Source organism: Gavia stellata, chromosome 18, assembly GCF_030936135.1.
Source record: "Gavia stellata isolate bGavSte3 chromosome 18, bGavSte3.hap2, whole genome shotgun sequence".
Lineage (NCBI taxonomy): Eukaryota > Metazoa > Chordata > Aves > Gaviiformes > Gaviidae > Gavia > Gavia stellata.
The window spans coordinates 16,552,790-16,570,893 of record NC_082611.1 but is presented as its reverse complement, the minus strand read 5'-3'; the positions used below and the strand labels follow the sequence as shown (position 1 = coordinate 16,570,893).

Sequence of the window (18,104 nt, the reverse complement as noted above, 5' to 3'; positions counted from 1 at the left end):
TTTCATTTGGGAATTGGCACTTCTGTAATGCTTAAATGGATAAATGTTACACTGACCAGCAACATAAAACTGATTTCTGCCTTTACCTCTTTTCTGTAGTTACTCTCCATTAGCAGATGCGTTTTCTTGTCAGTTCCGGGGTCACAACCTGCCGTCGATGCTTTCCAAGTTCTCCCTCCCAGTGTCACTCTCAGAGTTCAAGAATCCGCTTGCTCCACCCGTTCAGGAGGTGAGATGGGGAGTGTACCAGAGCTCCTCGTTCTCCTGCTAATGAGAACAAGGAATCGTGTTGCTTTTCGAGTACCTAGTCAGCAACCTGCTATTGCAGGTTTAAAAGTTGTCAATTACTGTGTTTCCAACCATATGATTTGTTGTTTCATATCCACATGCCAAAAAGCCATGGGGATGTTCAAGGTGAAGCTCTGCAGATGCTCTGTGCTAGCAAAGCACAATCCTGAAAGAAAAATCAGAATGTTTCTTTTCCTTGAGTGGTATAGTAGGGAAAACAGAAACACCATTTGGTCTGTTGAAAACTGTCATAAATTAGTATGGTTGAGTGCAAGTCAGTGGATTCCTCACAATCACATTTGATTTTATTATATTCCATCTGCTTTAAGTTCACAATCTGGTTATAAAAGCTGTCTATTCACTTAGCTTTTGTTATGAAACTGGAATTGTTTAAAGGCTGTTACAGGAAGTAGACTCAGCATGTAGTCAACAGGAGTCCATGTGTTACAGCATTAGCATTTTAATGTTCAGATTTGGGATAATACACGGATTTTGGATTTCTGTGCTGTTGTTTTGCTTACGCATAGATCATGGCTTGTGGTGTTTCTGGGAACTGGTGATATGCAAGAAAGAGCTCAATAATGTGAGGTCTCCTCACTGACACTTGTATTCCCAGATGAAGAACCTTGGACTTCGGAACTCATTGCTCATTGTGACAAAGAGAGCATAGGCAGATTTCTTTAGCCAATTTCTTGTAGTGTTGTTTGCTAGCCTTCATACTTTTGATGACTTGCTGGCTATATGAAATTAGCCACTGTTCAAATATCTGGAAGATTAACATCAATTGCGCACACAGGCAGAATTGTGAGAGAAGAATTTGTTGTAATTACAGGTTGGCAGAGATTATGATCAGAGAGAAAGATAAGTAATGATGTAGCATCTAATTCCAATAGTATGTACTGGTCAGCTGACACCTTGGGTGGCAGGGGAAGAGCCGTGACTGCCGTGACTACTGTTTTGTCAGTGCTTTGTTGTAGTTACAGACAAATCTGTGTCCTGAACATTGAAGCTGAATTAATAGCATTAATTTTATTCTAGCAGCAGTAGCTTCAGGAGGCATTCTTATTCTCAGTACTCCTTTTAAAATTAATTACTTGCCTTAATACTTCTCCTTCAATACTTCTGGTTGTTCTCAGATGTCCTACTTTTGTTTAAAATACACAGATAAAGTCTGCCACTTACTGCTGCAGTTATGCCTTGAAACAACAGTGCTCAATCAATGTTTGCCAGAGCTGTTGGAGTGCTAAAATGGCTCTTTTAGAGTGTGCATCTCCTCTCTGATGCTCACCTGTCTGCGGTGGGGCCCTAAAGGTCAGCAGCACGGCTTGTTTTCATCATCCTTTCAGCATGTGTGGAAGGATGATGCTGTGAAAAGCTACAGAAATGCCTTCTCCAGTCTGAAATGGGGAGGTGAGAACTATGGTTGCAGAAGACTCAAGGCCACATTGGCAAGACATGTGCGTGAAGATGAAGCAGACCACCATACATTGGTGGGCTGTTGTGAGTCATGGCCAGCTTCTTTTTGTTGAAGCTAAGCGTGACAGTTCTTGGGGGAGTTTAGACCAGAGTTTTCAGATGTTTACATATCAGTACATGAATGTAGAAAAAGTATTTTCTTCTACTTTGATTTACCTATATAGAGCTCTTTGTATTATTGTTTTGTCAGGAACTAGAGATGAATCCAATCCCTATCCTGAGGTAGTCAGGCTGCAATTGTAATTAACAGAGATCTAGTCGATAGAGCAATTAATCTGATGAAACGTGGGTGGGTTTTTGTTCCGCTGTGCAGTGATAAAAGATGCTGTTCTCTGAACTGTAAATATTGTCAAATTGTATTTGCTTTGCCTTTGAAAAAAATAACAAAGTTGGGACCTTTCACTGTAGTTTTGTTCTTTGTGTACATAGGAGGGGATGTGGGTTTTTTAACTTTGAAGATTTTCACTAGTAGTCTGTTATCTTGTGCTTTTCATCATGCTGACTGTATTGTCTCTGTATTTCTGAAGGTCATCTGTGCTACAGGGTCAGTACTGTGGGAAGGGCTGTATTTTCTGCAGAAATTGTTACAGTCTCATGGCATCCATCCCATTTGATTCTTGTCTTAAGCATGGGATTTGCTCCCTCCTTTTGGCATGTGCTTCTGGATGGGCAGAGAATACGGAAGGCATTATTAAAGTCCACGATACAAAATAGGAAAGCTGTTAAAGAGCCCTTCCTCCTGTTTTTATACCGGGTCGTACTGCCTGATTTGAAAGAGGACAAAGTTATTTTTGTTTGCTTACTGTTATATGGGTGGAGTTGCTCTATTCCTTTGGGTAGATGAAAAAAATGTGACACTGGTATTTTTTTGGCTGGTAGGAGGTACAAACAACCTGAAATACCCTGAGAAAGGACAAGTACAAGACTGCCTTGAAAGATGGAGTGCATGTCTACATTCTGCTTCTGGTGTCTGTCAAGTAGGTAGGAGACATCCAATGAGTGGTGTTGCCAGGACTGCCAGTGCTCCAGCGTGCCCTGTGCTAGAGGCAGGAATTTTTCTTGAGCCCGTCTTCTTGTTTCTTGCCCGTGATGACGAGCAGTTGAACTCTCTGGTTGCTGTATATGTATCGGTGGTCTTGTGCTTGTAATTTGCAAAGTTGTTGGTATCTGTGTAGTGATCTCTGTGCTAGCTTTCCTTTCTCTGTGTTTAACCTGCCTTGCTTGGATAGCAATGTTGCAGCAGCGTGAGGATGAGCCTATGCCTACAGCTCAGCTCATATAATGATATCTCGGTGCTGCTGAGAGGAGGAGGCCCTGTTTTTCCTGTCCACTCTCAGGTGTGTGCACACATACCTTCCTCCTTTCCCTCTTCCCTTTATGCTGGAGCACTGGCTCCTGTCCAGCTTGACTCTATTCACTTGTTTCAGCCGCACTAGCTTTCCGCCAGGTTAGCAGGTGGAATTCACGCAGGGGGAGATCCAGCAAGCTCCAGGGCTGGCACAGAACAAGGGAGGCACTTCAGCTGGGGATGTGAGTGAGGAAAGCAGAAGCTACTTTCCCCTTTTCACAGTGGCGAGTTGTCTGTTAGTTCCACCGTCCTGTGTCATGTCACCTGGACTTGCAGCAATCCAATGCAGCCTGGGACTGTCCTGAACAGCAACCAGTTTAGCTCATGTTGCTGGTGCTGGATCTCACCAGGGTGCGGCCATGGGGTGAGGCGATCCTGTGAGATGATCCAACAGGGAAACTCATCTTCCCTTTTACTGTTTTTACTGGAAAAGAAGCAGTTCGCATCTCCTCTACCCCAATCCCAAAGAAGCTGTCCTTCCTTCTGCTGCATGTGACTGTTGGTTCCTGTCCCTGTGTTCTCCTCTCGCATGTGTGGCACAGCCTTGATGTGACCGTGAAGCTCTGGTGGTGTTCAGTGTGGTGCACACCACTTCATAACCTCCTGTGAAAGCACAGAAACACCTGGTGACCTAAAACCTTTAGCTCAACACACATTCACTGACAGAGTATGTGTACTAGGCACTGCAGTTGGTGCATGGGAATGCTTTAACCTGCTTTTCAGTGCAAGGCTTTCTTCGTACAATATCAGAGTTTCTTCAGGAGGCTGCTCTGCACTGAGTTTCTTTGCAAACTAAGAGAAAGGGATAATGCTTGTGGCTTCCCCTCCTCCATGCATTATGGTCTCAGCTAGTTCATTTGTTTCAGAAGAAGGTCTAACATGTCTCTACCCTGCCTTGAGGAGCAAACGTGGACTAGCAGGGAGGATCTTTCCACCCATAAGGTAGAAGGAGTGTACCTAGGTGAATTAGACATCCCATTTCCTCCCTGCATCCCCTTCACTACGATATAACTCTTTATCATAATGCACATTGTTATTATTATTGTAGTTATCTAATTCTCCCTTGATGGGGCTAGAATAACTTTGGAAAAAAACAGATGGGAAAGTATGACAGCTGCAGCTGAACAAAATATGTTTAGTTTTTCACGTTTGTTTTACTAAGTCTGGCAATCCTGTTGGGAGTAAGGCACCGGTAGATGAGGCCTCTGCCTTATGCGTCCGGAAAACGTGCCGTGCTTTGTGTAACGGCCCGGTGGAAAATGAGTGAGTATGTCAGGGGATGGGAGTGGGAGGAGAGCTGCATGCAAATAGTGAATAGGCAATTATGTCTTCTGAGAGACATGCTGCAAATGGGACGGTTCTGCTGGGCATCTGGAAGGCATTAAGAGTCACGGGAGCTTTTGTTGGTGGAGGTATGGAAATAGTATTAAGGTGCATTTATATTCAGTTGGACTAGGTATAAAATCAGGGTTTTTCAGTGTGGCAAGTTAAGAAAAATACAGCTTTCTAGGCCTAAATGCAGGGAATGGTTAAGCGCTCTCAGCAAGTGAGAATTCAAAGCTGATGATTCAATGGCAATATGAGACAATAAATGTTTTGTCCTACATTAATAGGGGTCTTCAGAGTCTGTTTTATGTAAAGTAGGGAGAAGTTTTAATAGCTTATCTGTTTTTCATAGAACAGTGTGGTTTGAATGATAAAGAAACTTAGTATCTTTCAGCAAACATCCATTTACTCCAGTGACTTTGAAGGTGCTATCCTACTGACCCAAGGCAGCATGTAGTTCTTAAGTCAGTCCTTGAAGAGTGCGTGTGTCAAATAACGAGTTAATCCAGACTGGAGAAAGGGGGCTCGTATACTTCAGTGGGCAAACCAAGCTGTGTTTTAACTAGGAGTGTATCCTCGTGTAGTGAGAAACAAGCTAGGATTGAGTGCTTCTGTGTCACTGTTTTCCCTTCCCTTTCCCGAACCTGTTGCTGGTCCTGGTTATCTTGGCGTTTTCCGTAGCTCTTTAGGCCTGGGAATGAAACAGCCTTAAAGAATCCTTGCAGGAAATGCGTTTTATTTAATGCATTACTCAAGAGGTTTACAAATGCTCCCTTTGATTCCCAGAGGGAAGAGAATAATGAATACTGGATCTTGTCCCTGCAAGACTTGGGGCTGAGCTTTCCTCTGACTGTCCCAAACTGCCCAGATGGGCTGATGTGTAGCGCCCATGTTTTCAGAAGCTAATACGTCTTCTCTGCTTTTGTCAATAAGCACAAAGCAATGTATTGTTACCAACGCCTTCCGCGCCGCCTTGCATGACAACATGCTCTAACTTCGCCCAGGGCCTGCTGCGCCGCGAGGTGGGGAGAAAAAGGGGATGGCTGCGGGCTGATCCATGCCAGCGGGAGCGGTCCAGATGCTGCGGCAGACAGGACCCCCTCAGAGCAGACTGGAAAGACGCAGCATGGGGAGACAGGAAGGATGAAAGGAATATGGATGAAATTTAGAGTTGATTGTTAGTTAAATTAAGCAACGAAAAATGTTTCCTTTTATATTTCCATCACAGTCCTGGTGTTTCAGCCAAAAAAGGCTGGCTGTGTCTTCCTACAGTGCCAGATGATGACTGAGTGAGTGGAGGCAGTCCTGGGACTGAAGCATACCCTTGCCTGGGAAGCTGCTCTCAGACCTTTTTGGCTTCAGCAAGGAGCCCAGCTAATCAAGTAAACTGAGACCAAGCACCAAGATAACCCTGTATCTCTGAGGGAGGAAGGGCATTTCCAACAGCCAGAGCAGCATAGATGGTGCAGGGAAGCCTTCTTTCCTGCAGACCTGTCTGTAAGTTCCATCGAGAGGAGCAGATGGAGAATGGATGTAAATTCAGTGTTTGTGTCCAGAGACAAGCAGCAGAACTTCGCAAAGCTTCTGCTAGACCTTGTCTGTGAAAACACTTGCTGCTTTTGGTAAGAAATAGGTTTAAACCTGGAAAAGGTATTTAAGTGTGAGCAGGACAAAGTGGAAACGGTGGTGTGAGGCATGTTTGCAGTGATGGCACGAAGCTTGCCCCTTTGGGCATGGTGCAGGACGCTGCATCGCTTGGGCATTTTTCTAGGACTAGATTTTAAGAGGTACTGAATTCCCGCTGAAGTCTAGCTTATGATAGATAACTGTCAATGATCATCATTCCCTCTTATCTCGGGATGACTGCTCAGGCTCACAAAACAGTTTTCTCTAGTTTTCAAGTTAGTCACAGCCGATCTCCAGCTCTCCCACTTATGGCACAAAGGCATTTGGCAATTGTTGTACAACACTACAGTTGTAATGCTGTAACACCACTCTTGCTTGGCTTCTTGTTCCACTGAGCCATAGCTGCTGTCTCAAGGGTGGTTTCTAGGTATTTGCACAAGAGCGTAGAGGTGAAGGTGTGTATGCAGAATTAGAGAGTGTTGGATAAGACTTTCCACACACACAGAGCTGTAACGAAAGCAACTGGCTATTTTTGTAATTCATGAAACCACCAAAGTGACCAGGGGAGGCTGGCCAAGGTCAGGCCCTACCTGGCAAATTCTGCAGGTCTGCTAGAGCCTGTCTTACAGTCTCCTTGAATTGCCTTGGATTTTTCCAAGGTTATTTTGTGCTGTGAAATGTGCAGACCTCTTTCATTTGATGTGAAACTAGCTAATCAGACATCGCTGCGTGCCAACAGGTTGGAAATTTAAGTAAAATATATGAGACATCTTTCCATCCAGGCCTGCATCTGGAAGGAAGGATTTTAGCAATGTAATCACTGGAGTAAGCCTCCTCTCTCTTCCAGGCTGATTTCAGATGTTAGCAAAACACTATGCGTTTGGTATCTTTTGCCAACCTTCCTCTTCTGTAGATTTTTCTATTAAACATGTAAAATGAATTACAGCTTTTCCAAAAAAGATATGTTTGAAGGCGATCCCACTTAATATGTTTTAAGATTAAAATCCATTCAGCCCCCAGAAGTGGTAATCCCTGAAAAGACAGGGTGTGGGTCTGTCTGCAAACAGAAGATGTTTCTTTTGTGATTTGATAGCAGAGGAGGAACTGAGAATTAGAAGATTTATGGAAAAGGGAAAATTATGTGGGCTGATGAACTTCGGTTTGGGGCTTTTATTGAGATTTGGCCCGTTATCCTGATGATTAATACAGCAGAGCTAGCTTCCTTCTCAGCGTCTGAGCTCATTCTGCATGTGTTTCTCTCACCAAAACAGTGTTGGTTGCTATGAAATCCCTAAACAGCTTTTGTCAGTGAATCAGTGCTTTCAGAGCCGTTAGCTAGGGGAAGGGTTGCCTGCAGTGATATGAAAAGGCTTTTTGTGCCGAAATTCAGACACGATGATGTGTTTTGAATGCTCCTCCAAAACTCCTGAAAATAGGCCGTGCCAAGAACCTACAAACGCTTGTCCCTCACCCTGCCCACTGCTTTCAGCATGGCTCTGGGGACATTGTGCAGGTCTTCAGCTGCTGCAACACAAAGGTGGTATGCACGTTTGTTTAATATGAGCGTCATCTCTCGCACTTTTGGAACTCTTGCCTGTCTGCACCCTAGAAACCTAGGTGCCTTTATAAGCATGGCCTGTCCTGTTATTTCAGAGGGATGGTGAGCAAATGGGGGATATTAACCCTTCGCATTGAGAGGGGACTCCTTGGCAGCAGCAGGCTGCTGTCTCTTGCCAAGGTTTCTGCTGCTGTTAGCGCTGTTTCTGCATCGCCGAGTCCTGGCAGGGCTCTCATCTCTGGAGTCTCTCCTGTGGTTTTGCAGCAATTTCCCATCTGATGGCAAATGGCTCCTACTCCTGGGCACCTGTCTTGGTTGCTTCAGCTCTGCCCCACCACCCTGCCCTCTCCCTGGCTTTCTAGGGGAACCTGCACTTCAGTCTGACTGCTCTGGGATTAACCCTTCAGTGGTTAGTGATTTTAGTGGGCCTTGTTTAGAAACCAGCAAACTGATCTCAGGGCTCACTGTTGGGCCATGGGCATCAGGGCCTGCATCTGGTTGACTCATTTCCCATGTCTGGTCTCTTAGAAGGAAGACTGTCCCATTTTTTTAGCACCTACTGAACTTGTTTTGTTAAAAGAGGATGGAACAGATCCCCATGGGGTTGTCTGGCTATGTTTGTATGGCCAAAGCATTATGTGGTGAGGGCATTCAGCTGCTCTGCTAGACCACAGCTGGTGCTGGGGCTATGGCAAGGGAACAGGGCCGGTTCGTTTGAGGACACTGGCTGGGCTGGTCAGTGTTGCATAAAGACATGTCGATCATTAAAGGTTTGATTACAGCCTAAGCATCCACAAAGGCTTTGGGTGTAATGAGCATGTGTGCCTGGTCACCTTTTTATGATTGGAGAAGAGATAAAACCGTTGTGTGGGGTGGAAAGCATTTCTCCTTGTGAGTTCTTAGTCACAAAGCCTAACCTTTGTGCATTGTTTTCCTCCTGTATTTTATTTCATGGGTGTTTAATACCTCATTTCTCACTCTGCAGACTCAGCTCATTCAAATGGTGATATGGATGCTACAACACCGTCTTCTTATTCAGCTTCACACTTACGTCTGTCTGATGGTGCCACCAAATGAGGAGGATTTCCGAGCCCAAGATGAAGACATGCCCTTTACTGCCAGAGTTGGAGGACGAAGTTTAAGCACCCCCAATGCTCTCAGCTTTGGTTCCCCAAGTATGAGCACATTTTCTCTGCTGTTCAGACTACAGCCCATGTCTAGAGCTTCCCGTAACAATGCCTGGGGTAATGAGGCCTTGGTAACAAGACAACTGGTCTTTGCTGGAGTGCTTGCTAATTACATCCAGCCCTTCTTAAACTTAGATTTGGACATTGGTGAAAGTCTTAAGCGCTATTAGACCTTAAATTCTTGTTTTTAAAAACAAGTAGTGCTTTGTAATTTGCCAAGTTCTCATTTGGTCATGTAAAATATTTTTGTCAGAGGTGCTTCTTTTTTTTCCAGAGTAACTTCCTACTTCCTTGCTGTACTCAAAAGTAACTGCCATGTTCCTCCGGCTGCACCGCTGTTACTGCATGAACTTTGGTTTTCAGGAGAGGAAGAAAATTCTGAGAGTTTATTTCGAACAGCATTGGTTTCTGTGGGCTGTAGAGCCACCTGATGAGGTGTAGAGCTAGCTGTCGTTCTCACAAATGGTTGATTTCTGTTTGTATCCTGATTTCTTTAATCTCCTCAGTGCCGTTCTTCAGCGTGATTCCAGGAAAGCGTTTTTTTCAAGTGTATAAATCGGATACAATGCTGAAATCCCCAAAACTTTCCTGCCTGTGCTGTTAGGAGCAGTGTTCTCAGAACGCCACTGAGGTTGGATATTGGGAGAGATTCTCTGTACAACTTTCAGCTTTACAGAGGTTGTGAATTAGGGCAGAAATCTTGGAATGTGAGTCAGATAAGTCTGCGATCTGCTTATTTTGGCTCACTCACAAGAGGATATTGCTTCTTGGCCTTTCTTTCTGCTTGCTCCCACCTTCTGTGCTGTTAGGCTTTTCATGTTACCACTTCACGGTATTCCAGCAGAGCTGGCTGGGAATTTTCTTTTCAGATGTTTTTTATGGACTGTTTATGGTCTCCAGAAGTACAATTTTCCACATGAATTGATGACTTTGTTGAAACGTTTGACTTTCCCATTGAGAAAATTGCTGCATTGGCCTATGACTAATTGCAGATATATGTAGCATTTCGAGAGTCACTTTCTTTGCTCTACAAATCTGAAGAGATTATTTGGAAAGACTGCATAGAAACAGCCTGAATTGATAATCTTTGCATCATTATGCTGAGGAATATAAAAATTCTGTGTCTCTTTCTCTCTCTCTCTTCCCCTGATAGCTAGTAGTGATGACATGACTCTGACAAGCCCTAGCATGGATAATTCCAGTGCTGAGTTGATACCTGGTGGGGACTCACCCCTAAATAAAAGGATGACAGAGAATCTCCTAGCAAGCTTGTTGGAACATGAGCGGGAAGCTATCCTTAATGTCCCTGCTGCCCAAAATCCAGAAGATCTTCGCATGTTTGCAAGGTAGGAAATGAGGAGTGCAGAATGTAGTATTTTTTTCTTATCCTTGCTGTTTTATTGAAGAATTGGTGTGGACTCTGAGCAAATCCCATTAGCTTGGGATTGTGGAGGATAAATCCTTCTGGGTTTGTTCCCCTTATGACTATTTCATCTGCGCACATCAGTTTTTGACAAAAACTAATATATGTGTCACAAGAACACTTGTTGACAAAGAGCCCTGGATGTGTGAAGGAGCATCCGGGCGTATGGTTGGACAATAGGGACTTCGTTGTTTACCTGCCACTTTTCCTGTGTCCGCACCTGGTAGACATAAAACTGCATAGCCTGAAAAAAGCTTCTAAGCATGCAAAGGAAAGACCCAGTCATGCTGATGCTGTCATTTTGTGTCTGTTGATATTTCTGAGCCAGCTATCTTATATTTTAAGGTTTGTAAACTCCATGCAAATATGAGAAAGAAAAAGAGCATCAGATGTAGAGCCAGCCTGAATAGTTTTACAGACCGGTTTACAAAGGTTTCAAGGTCTGTTCTGCAGAGGTGACCTGCTCACTACGTTAGGTTAGTTATGTTAAAGTCATGAGGAGGTGTGATTAGTAGCACCCAGTTTTGTTGTTACAAATTTCAACACAACAAAAACATGCAAGCTGTGGTTCTGCACATGGTAAAAAGCAGCATGACTTCCTACCCAGCCATCTGGGAAAAAGGTGTGGGGGGAAAATACTTTTTCTTCCTAAGTATTTCAAAACACGGTGGCATCACTGGAATGCAACTTTCACGGGTTTTCACTTGTGGAGCAGAAAACCACCTGAGGCAAGTACTGCAGCTTTTCCTATACTTCCCAGATTCAGCTGGTAATCCCCTAAAAACCTGGTTCTCGCCCTAGGATGGATATAGCCAAGTAGCCTAGAGAAACTGTAACCGCAAGAAAATACTTTTCTTGTCTGCGGCAAAGTTTGCAGCTATGCTGTGCTCGGGTATTTTCATAGAGCTCTCCCAGGCTTGTGGGTAGTTACTGCTCTTTGAATTACTCGTCTCCTTCTCCATCTTCTGTAAACTGTTCAGAGGATATTCTCTGATTGAGAGGCAACACTTTGGCCATTAGAGCAGTTTGAAATGTGTTTTCCTCATTACCAGATACGTTGTTATAAAACCAATGAGAGAGGAAATTAGAAACAAAATCATAACTGGTGATATCTTAAGACAGAATTCCGGGGGAACGCTTTGGACCAATTCAGTGGCAACGCAGATTCTTAGTTATCCTAGGGAGAGGAAAGGATTTCATGATTGCTCCCCTATCACTTCCCTCTTCTGGGTAAAATAGCCATTTGAAAGCTTTGGAATTGCAGATGCAAAAAATTACTTTGATTTCTTCATAAAATCAGCTGCCGTAACCAGGCAGCTGTCTTAATGATGTTTATTTTGCAGTTTGCTAGCACACCAGGTTCTTTTGCAGATCCCCAGGATGGCTTTGCTAAGTCTGAATTTCCATTCTACTATAGATTGAATTGACAACTGCATAGCTTACTCTTAAGTCAACAGTGAGGAAGAGAGAAGGTATGATAAACAAATGGGTCCTGTGGGTAGGATGCTGGAGTGTACAAATAGAAATGTTTATGCAAGACGCTCTTGCTTATCGGTGGCTTTATGAGGCACTGTAACTTGGGGGTTGTGGGTGTATTTTCTCTCTTTTTGTGCCGTAAACCATCAGAGATGAGTGTCTGGGTAAACCCATTGCTGTTAATGAACGTGTGGAGAAGCTGCTGCAGTGGAAGAGCTGATGTCCCTCATTATCCTAATACAGGTTACTGCATCAGCTCTTCTTTTTGCTTCATTCTGAGGAATCGCAGGCTAATGAGGGCTGTGCTATGGCAAATAGCTCTGCTGTATCAGGTGCCTCCCACAACAAACTCCTGCTATAAATGCATAGTTCGTGCACTAAATATACTGCAACTGCCCTTCCAAGTATAGTTGTGTGTGCACACAAAGGGGTGGGCTATTTTCAGCAGAGCAATAAAGTTCAGCCTGATACATTTTCTTGTGTCTATGCCTCTGAACGCGTGTTATTCATTAAACAGATGGCAGAAAGAGCTTGTGCCTGTCCATTGCTATGCACAGCTGGTATTTGCAAGGCAGAAGCCTTAAGGGGAAATAAGGAATACTGAAGCTTGGCTCCAGCATTGGCTGCGTTAACCCTCGTAACATTGAGTGGGAATTGAAATCCAAGTTCTTTCCTTAGGTGCTGCTGGAGGAGGGTTGGCATGTCCTTCCAGAAGTAAACTTGAGAAGGAGACAAGTTCTTTTTGAGCTAGGTCTTCGGTAATGTACACAAAGTGTTCCTCATTGCACATTAAGCAGTACTTTTAAAGACAGTTTGAGGCTTCACTGATGGCTTCTCTCCCAAGCCATGGGTGTGGAGTCACTTTCAGGATATTTTCTTTCTTGCTCTTAGATTGGGAGATGGAGGTCCTTTACTCCACTGAGGAATGCTCCCTGGTGGCACTAAGCTGTGGACAGTTCTGCTCCATCTTCAAGCAGTGCTGGTGGAAGGGATATCTCCTTGGCCAGAAATAAGCTAATTTTATTTGAATGACAAGTCTGAGATAATCCTTCTTTTTCAGTGTTTAAGAACACTACACTGCTGTGAGAGGGGTAGCTCTTATAACCTGAAGAGGGGAGAACAGTGATGAGCAATGGAAAGCAATACTCTTCCATCACCACATCTGGAAGCACACATCTGTCAACAGACATACCTGTGCAGCTTCAGAGAGACTCAAACGCGGTGTTACTGCCCCAAGAAGTGCATCCTGTGTCCCGTTTGGGTCCTATAAATATTCACCGCTCAAAAAGGCGAAGGTAGCGCCCATCTCCACTGGAGATGTGAGTCCCAAGTTACAGCTTTGTAGATTCTAGTTGGACTTTTGGGAAAACTTCTTCCCCGGGAGGGTGGTGCAGCCCAGGACAGATTACCCAGGCATGTGGGGGGATCTCCATCCTTGGAGGGTTTCAGGGCTTGGCTAGAAAAAGCTACAGCGTTGGCAACAATCCTGCTGGAGCAGGATGCTGGACTAGACTTTGGAGGTGTCTTCCAGCCGGCATTTTTGTGATATTCTTTAATATCCTCTCTAGCTTTTATTGGAGTGGAAAGTATTTCATCTTGACCAGTTACAAATCCAGACTCTTTTTGAGTACAGGATGGATTTATTTATTGGAAAACTCCTGCTTAGTCTGCATTGCTGTTGAAAGCCAGGTCGAATTAATTGCACAGGAGACAGCTGTGCCAGGAGATGAGAGTATGGGCAATCACAGTGAGCAGCAGCTTTATAGAAGGGAGGGAATACGTAGCTTTTAAAATCACTTTTTGAACAGTGAATCAATTTACAAGATAGATACAAAAATTACTGTTAATACCTCAGGGTACAGTCTGGTTTTGACACATGCACACACAAACCCACCCTGTGCCTGCTAACGGCCACTTCTCAGTGCACTGGTTGCCATCGGCCCAGGGAAGGAAGCCAATTAGCCTGATTTAAATACCCAGTGGGATACACTGCAAAAGGCAAATGGACAGCCCAGATAGTGGAAAGGTAAATACGACGGGAGCTCATCCATCTGTTGTTTGTTTATACTGCAGGTACAGAGACGTAGCAATTATGTTCTACGTAACAGTGCCAACTTGAAAGCTGGCAGATGAACGTCAAAGCAGAAGGGCGTTTGCAGTGTGCTGGGGGCTGCACAGCCCCGGCTGCCTGCCGGGATGAGGCAGTGAGGTTCCTGGCTCTGAGCTGTTTGGGGAACGAGAGGAGGGTGAGGAGGGACATGGCAAGTTGGAGAGCGGAGAAACACAAATGGCAGCGTACTGGAGGTAAAACCTATTCTGTGCAGTGTAGAGGGAGGGTGTGATGGAGGGAGACTTGTTGCACAGCGACTCCTTTCCAGTCACCTGTAAAGGGTAATGGGTGACAGGAGTGCCTAGCCTGAGCAGCAGAAGACAGCCAGGCAAACGTCAGTCCTTTAGGGAAAGCGCGAGAGGCCTCATCCTACTGTCACATGTAAACAGGCAGGAATGCTCTAAGGGATATTTGGTGTCTTTCGAGGGCTGTTCCTGGGTGAGGACTGTGTGAATGAATTGGAAAACAGATTTTGTCATCTCCACTCATTTTTACTGTCAGCTGGCATGAAGCAGCAGGCCAGCGTATTCCTAAACTGCAGATGGGTATGGAAAAACGAGCAAAAGCTGCTGAAGCACAGAGCAGAGCGTGATGTGCAACACATGTGGATGCACATCTGTCTGTGTAGCTGGGGAAGTGATTCTGGCATATGCGTTTGGGCCTTGATGGGTAGGAGTATTTGAGTGACATGTGCAGTATGGTTCCTACGTTTGGGAGGTTGTTAAGACAATTAAGAGACTCAGCAGCAAACTCTAGCTTTGTGTGGAGGGCTGGCTTGGTGTTACTGCTCTGAAGCATCTCTGGGGAGCAGGTCCTCAGTGATCGGGGACTTGCTGCAGTGAAGATGCTGTGGCGGTTTGGCTTAGACCCAGCTGTGATTGACTGTGTGGGGCTGAGGTTACCTGATGGCTGTAGTGTGTTGGTACCCAGCAAAGGGATATCTGTGCCATCTCTATTTAAAGACAGCTGGGAATTTAAGAAGTCAGTGTGGTTTTAGCTTAGATTTCAGGGTTTTGGGGCTCTTTGGGGGCTTTGTAACTCCTGCAGCTTCTCTACGGTGCCTGTCACCAAAATTTCCATCTCCCTGTTGTGACTGCTCCACCTACCCCATGCTGATCAACCTCAAGGGTGCAAGACCTGTAGTTACCAAGTCCCTTGGGCTGCTGTGAGGGAAAATACGCCCTTAATTCTAAAAGCAAGTGTAGGTACCCAGGCCTCTGATGCAGAGCTGTGATGAAGGGCAGTCTAGACCCAGGTAAGAGAGGGCAGAAGTAAATCTGCTTCCTGACTTCTCAAGGCTTGTTGGCACTTGTGGTTCCTTGCTTTCTGGAGTTAAAATTATGTTGAAAATTGACAATCTGAGGAAATGTGCCCCAGGCTAGGAAACCTTTTGATACAAGGAGGACCTTCACAAATCCCAAGGAGGGGGAGTCCCCTGCTATTGCAGGGGATTTCTGTGGTAGGCATGCCTAAGGTAAGAACTGATTTAATTCACTTCACTTTTCATGTAAATGAAGGACACAACCCAAACACCTTCTGATTTGTGTCCCATGGGAGAAGAAACGTTGAAGGTGGCAGTATCAGTTCTAGCTGCATGCACTTGCTTTCGGCCCACGTGCCTCCCTTGCTCTCCTTCCCTGCAGGCTGCTGCACTATTTCCGAGGCCGACACCATTTGGAGGAGATCATGTACAACGAGAACATGCGTCGCTCCCAGCTGCTGATGCTGTTTGACAAGTTCCGCAGCGTGCTGGTGGTGACCAGCCATGAGGACCCTGTGATTTCAGTTTTTCAGTCTCTCTTAAAGTGACTCTACTGGCAAAGGAAGGGAACCTGCTACACTCGCCATACTGATAGTCTAAAAGATGCCTAAAACCTAAAGGAGGTGAACTCAATTCCTTCTTGCCCTGTGACATACAGCACATTCTCCCCCTCTGTGCCTCCATTTTCCATCTGTTCCCTGTGGTGACAGCTGAGGAGGGTCTGTGCGAGGGCTCTGGGGCCTGCTGCAGGACAGCATGCACTTGCTCAGCCTGGATTCCTGCCACGCCACGTTCACAGCACGGGAGCTGCTGGTTCACTGACCCTGCTCCCTCCCCAGGGCTTGAGAGTGGGCCAGAAGCTTTCCCCTGCAGTGTTACTGACAGTATTTCACCTTTGGGTGGACGCTGGTGCATCAGAAGTGCTTTCTCTGCTCTCCAACAACATGACTGCTGGATTGTTCAGCCACCAGCTCTGTTTGTGAGCAGCCTGGCCCCATGGCAGAACAGAGTTGGCCTGGTTTGATCATTGTTACCTGGCAGCAGTGAGGACAGAGGTAGGAAGGCAAAGTATCACAAGTAAAGATTTTCATGAATAAGAATGACTCTCAGTGTGTTACGGCTTATTATTTCCTCTCCCCAGTATCCTTATTACTAAGTGTCTGTTGGAGCTCGGCTGTCACCAAGCAGCCCGTGTTTGTGGGTTTGCAGAGTCTCCAGTTTTTGACTGGGGGGGGGAAGCTTTGTTGTTGAGCAGGACTGAAATTAGCTGGCCAAGCTGCAAATGCATGGATGTATCAGTTCCACACAGCCAGAGGCTTGTGCTAAGGGCACTCAGACTTGTCCCCTACAGCTTGTTTTGTTCTTCCATTCCCCTCCCTGCAAGCATAGCTGCGGCTGTAGGGAACCAGAGTGGGGACCTGGCCTGGGTTAAAGCTATCCAGCTGAAAAACAAGATACAGGTCTGTATACAGCTGTGCTTCCTGATCTGGTTCAGGACTGCTCCTCCAGCTGTGCCAGGGCTGGAACAAGAGGTGACAGCCCTGCTTCTGGGGACAGGAGGAGCTTATGCCAGCTCACCCCTGGCCTGTGTGAGGCCACTGTTCCCCACAGCTGCTCACTGCTCTGTGCTGCATAGCCAGGGAAGGGGCAGGAGCCAGGGGGAGAGACCATTACCTCTGTGGTGGGGGTTTCCAGGGCTGTGTGTTGTTAAAAAGACTGTCAGGCTCCTCCTTAAGACCTTCCCTTACAACCACACACACACACAAGCTGGAGTTTTTCCCAGAGCTGCAGGCTCTCACAGAGCAGCTTCACTTGCCCACACAAATGGGGTGAACCTGTGAGCTTTATATAACCTATCTACCACCAGCAAGGCACAGTCATGCCAGGGGAACACTGTGTGGGAACACAGTGCACCAGACACCTGATGACAGTTAGTTACCTACTTACGGTCCCTTCAGTGAGTCTTCCCCTGCAGCTGCAAACAGGGATGTTACAGAAAAGCAAAAAACAACACCCAACCTAAAAATCAGATCAACATTGCTGCAGGGCCCCAGTCCCAGCCAGCCCCCAGCAACTGTGTCTCAAGGTGAGCTACTGAGATCAGCATAACATGGGCTGTTCAGAAGGGGCCAAACAAGGCTTTTTTCATGTGATGGGATGGGGACAAGGATTTTGAAAAACTTGAGCTTTTTTCTTGCACGTGAATCCTAAGCAGAGGGTGAGGGGGGGTGGTGTCCCTGTCAGCCTTCAAACTGCCACTGTGGCTGCAGTTCTGCCCCAAATCCTGGAGGTTTTTTTCTCCCCCGTACCTTGTGGCAGGCTGCAGCACTGCAGAAATCTCAGCATCGGTGCTTTCTTGGTGTTGGGGTTCACACAGCGGTAAGTTTTGAACTGGTCTCAAAAGCAGCTGGGAAAACAAACAAAAAACCACTCTTGTTCTCCAAGCCGGATGTTATGGACTGGTATAGGTTGGAAGGGGTCTCCGGAGGTCTTTTGTCCAAACCTCTGCTCAAAGAAAATGTGTTAGATCAGGTCACTCAGGAGCTTGTCTGGTGGAGGTCTGAATGTCCTACAGCTTCTCTGGGCCCCCAGTGTTTGACCACCCTCACAGTGAAAATTTTTTCCATATAGCTAATGAGAATTTCCTGTTTTCTAGCTTGTGCCCATTGCCTCTCATCCTGTCTGACAGAAGTCTGGCTCCGTCTTCTCTACACCCGCCCCCTAGATAGTTGTAGACAACAATAAGATCCCCCCTTTACCTCCTCCTCTCCAGGCTGATCAAACCCAGCTCTCATCCTTTCAGTCAGCTCTGCTGCCCACCAGTCTTTTGACTGTTCTCCTGTAGAAACCAAGCGATGGGCTCTGCTGGGGGCCAGCAGCAACGGGAACAGCACAGCACATCAGAGCTGTGAGCCTTCACCACTCATCCACTTAATGGAGTCTGGACCCATTGGCAAGGGAGAAAGTGGCCTTCAAGGTCCAAAACCAACCTCAGTTCTGGCTGGGAGACCCATACCAGTCTGCC

The 18,104-nt window shown here is 45.9% G+C and overlaps 1 protein-coding gene across 3 annotated transcripts in view; it reads left to right on the top strand.

Moving 5' to 3' along the window:
- The window catches only part of NPRL3 (NPR3 like, GATOR1 complex subunit), a 46,200-nt gene extending 29,784 nt beyond the window's left edge, over window positions 1-16,416 (top strand). For all 3 annotated transcript variants that reach the window (XM_059826184.1, XM_059826183.1, XM_059826182.1), the window contains 4 exons: window positions 100-229; window positions 8,608-8,797; window positions 9,963-10,155; window positions 15,462-16,416. In XM_059826184.1, coding sequence (XP_059682167.1) covers window positions 100-229; window positions 8,608-8,797; window positions 9,963-10,155; window positions 15,462-15,627 — 679 coding nt within the window. In that variant the 3' untranslated portion in view covers window positions 15,628-16,416. The remainder of the gene's footprint in view (window positions 1-99; window positions 230-8,607; window positions 8,798-9,962; window positions 10,156-15,461) is intronic.
- Window positions 16,417-18,104: the final 1,688 nt, after the last annotated feature.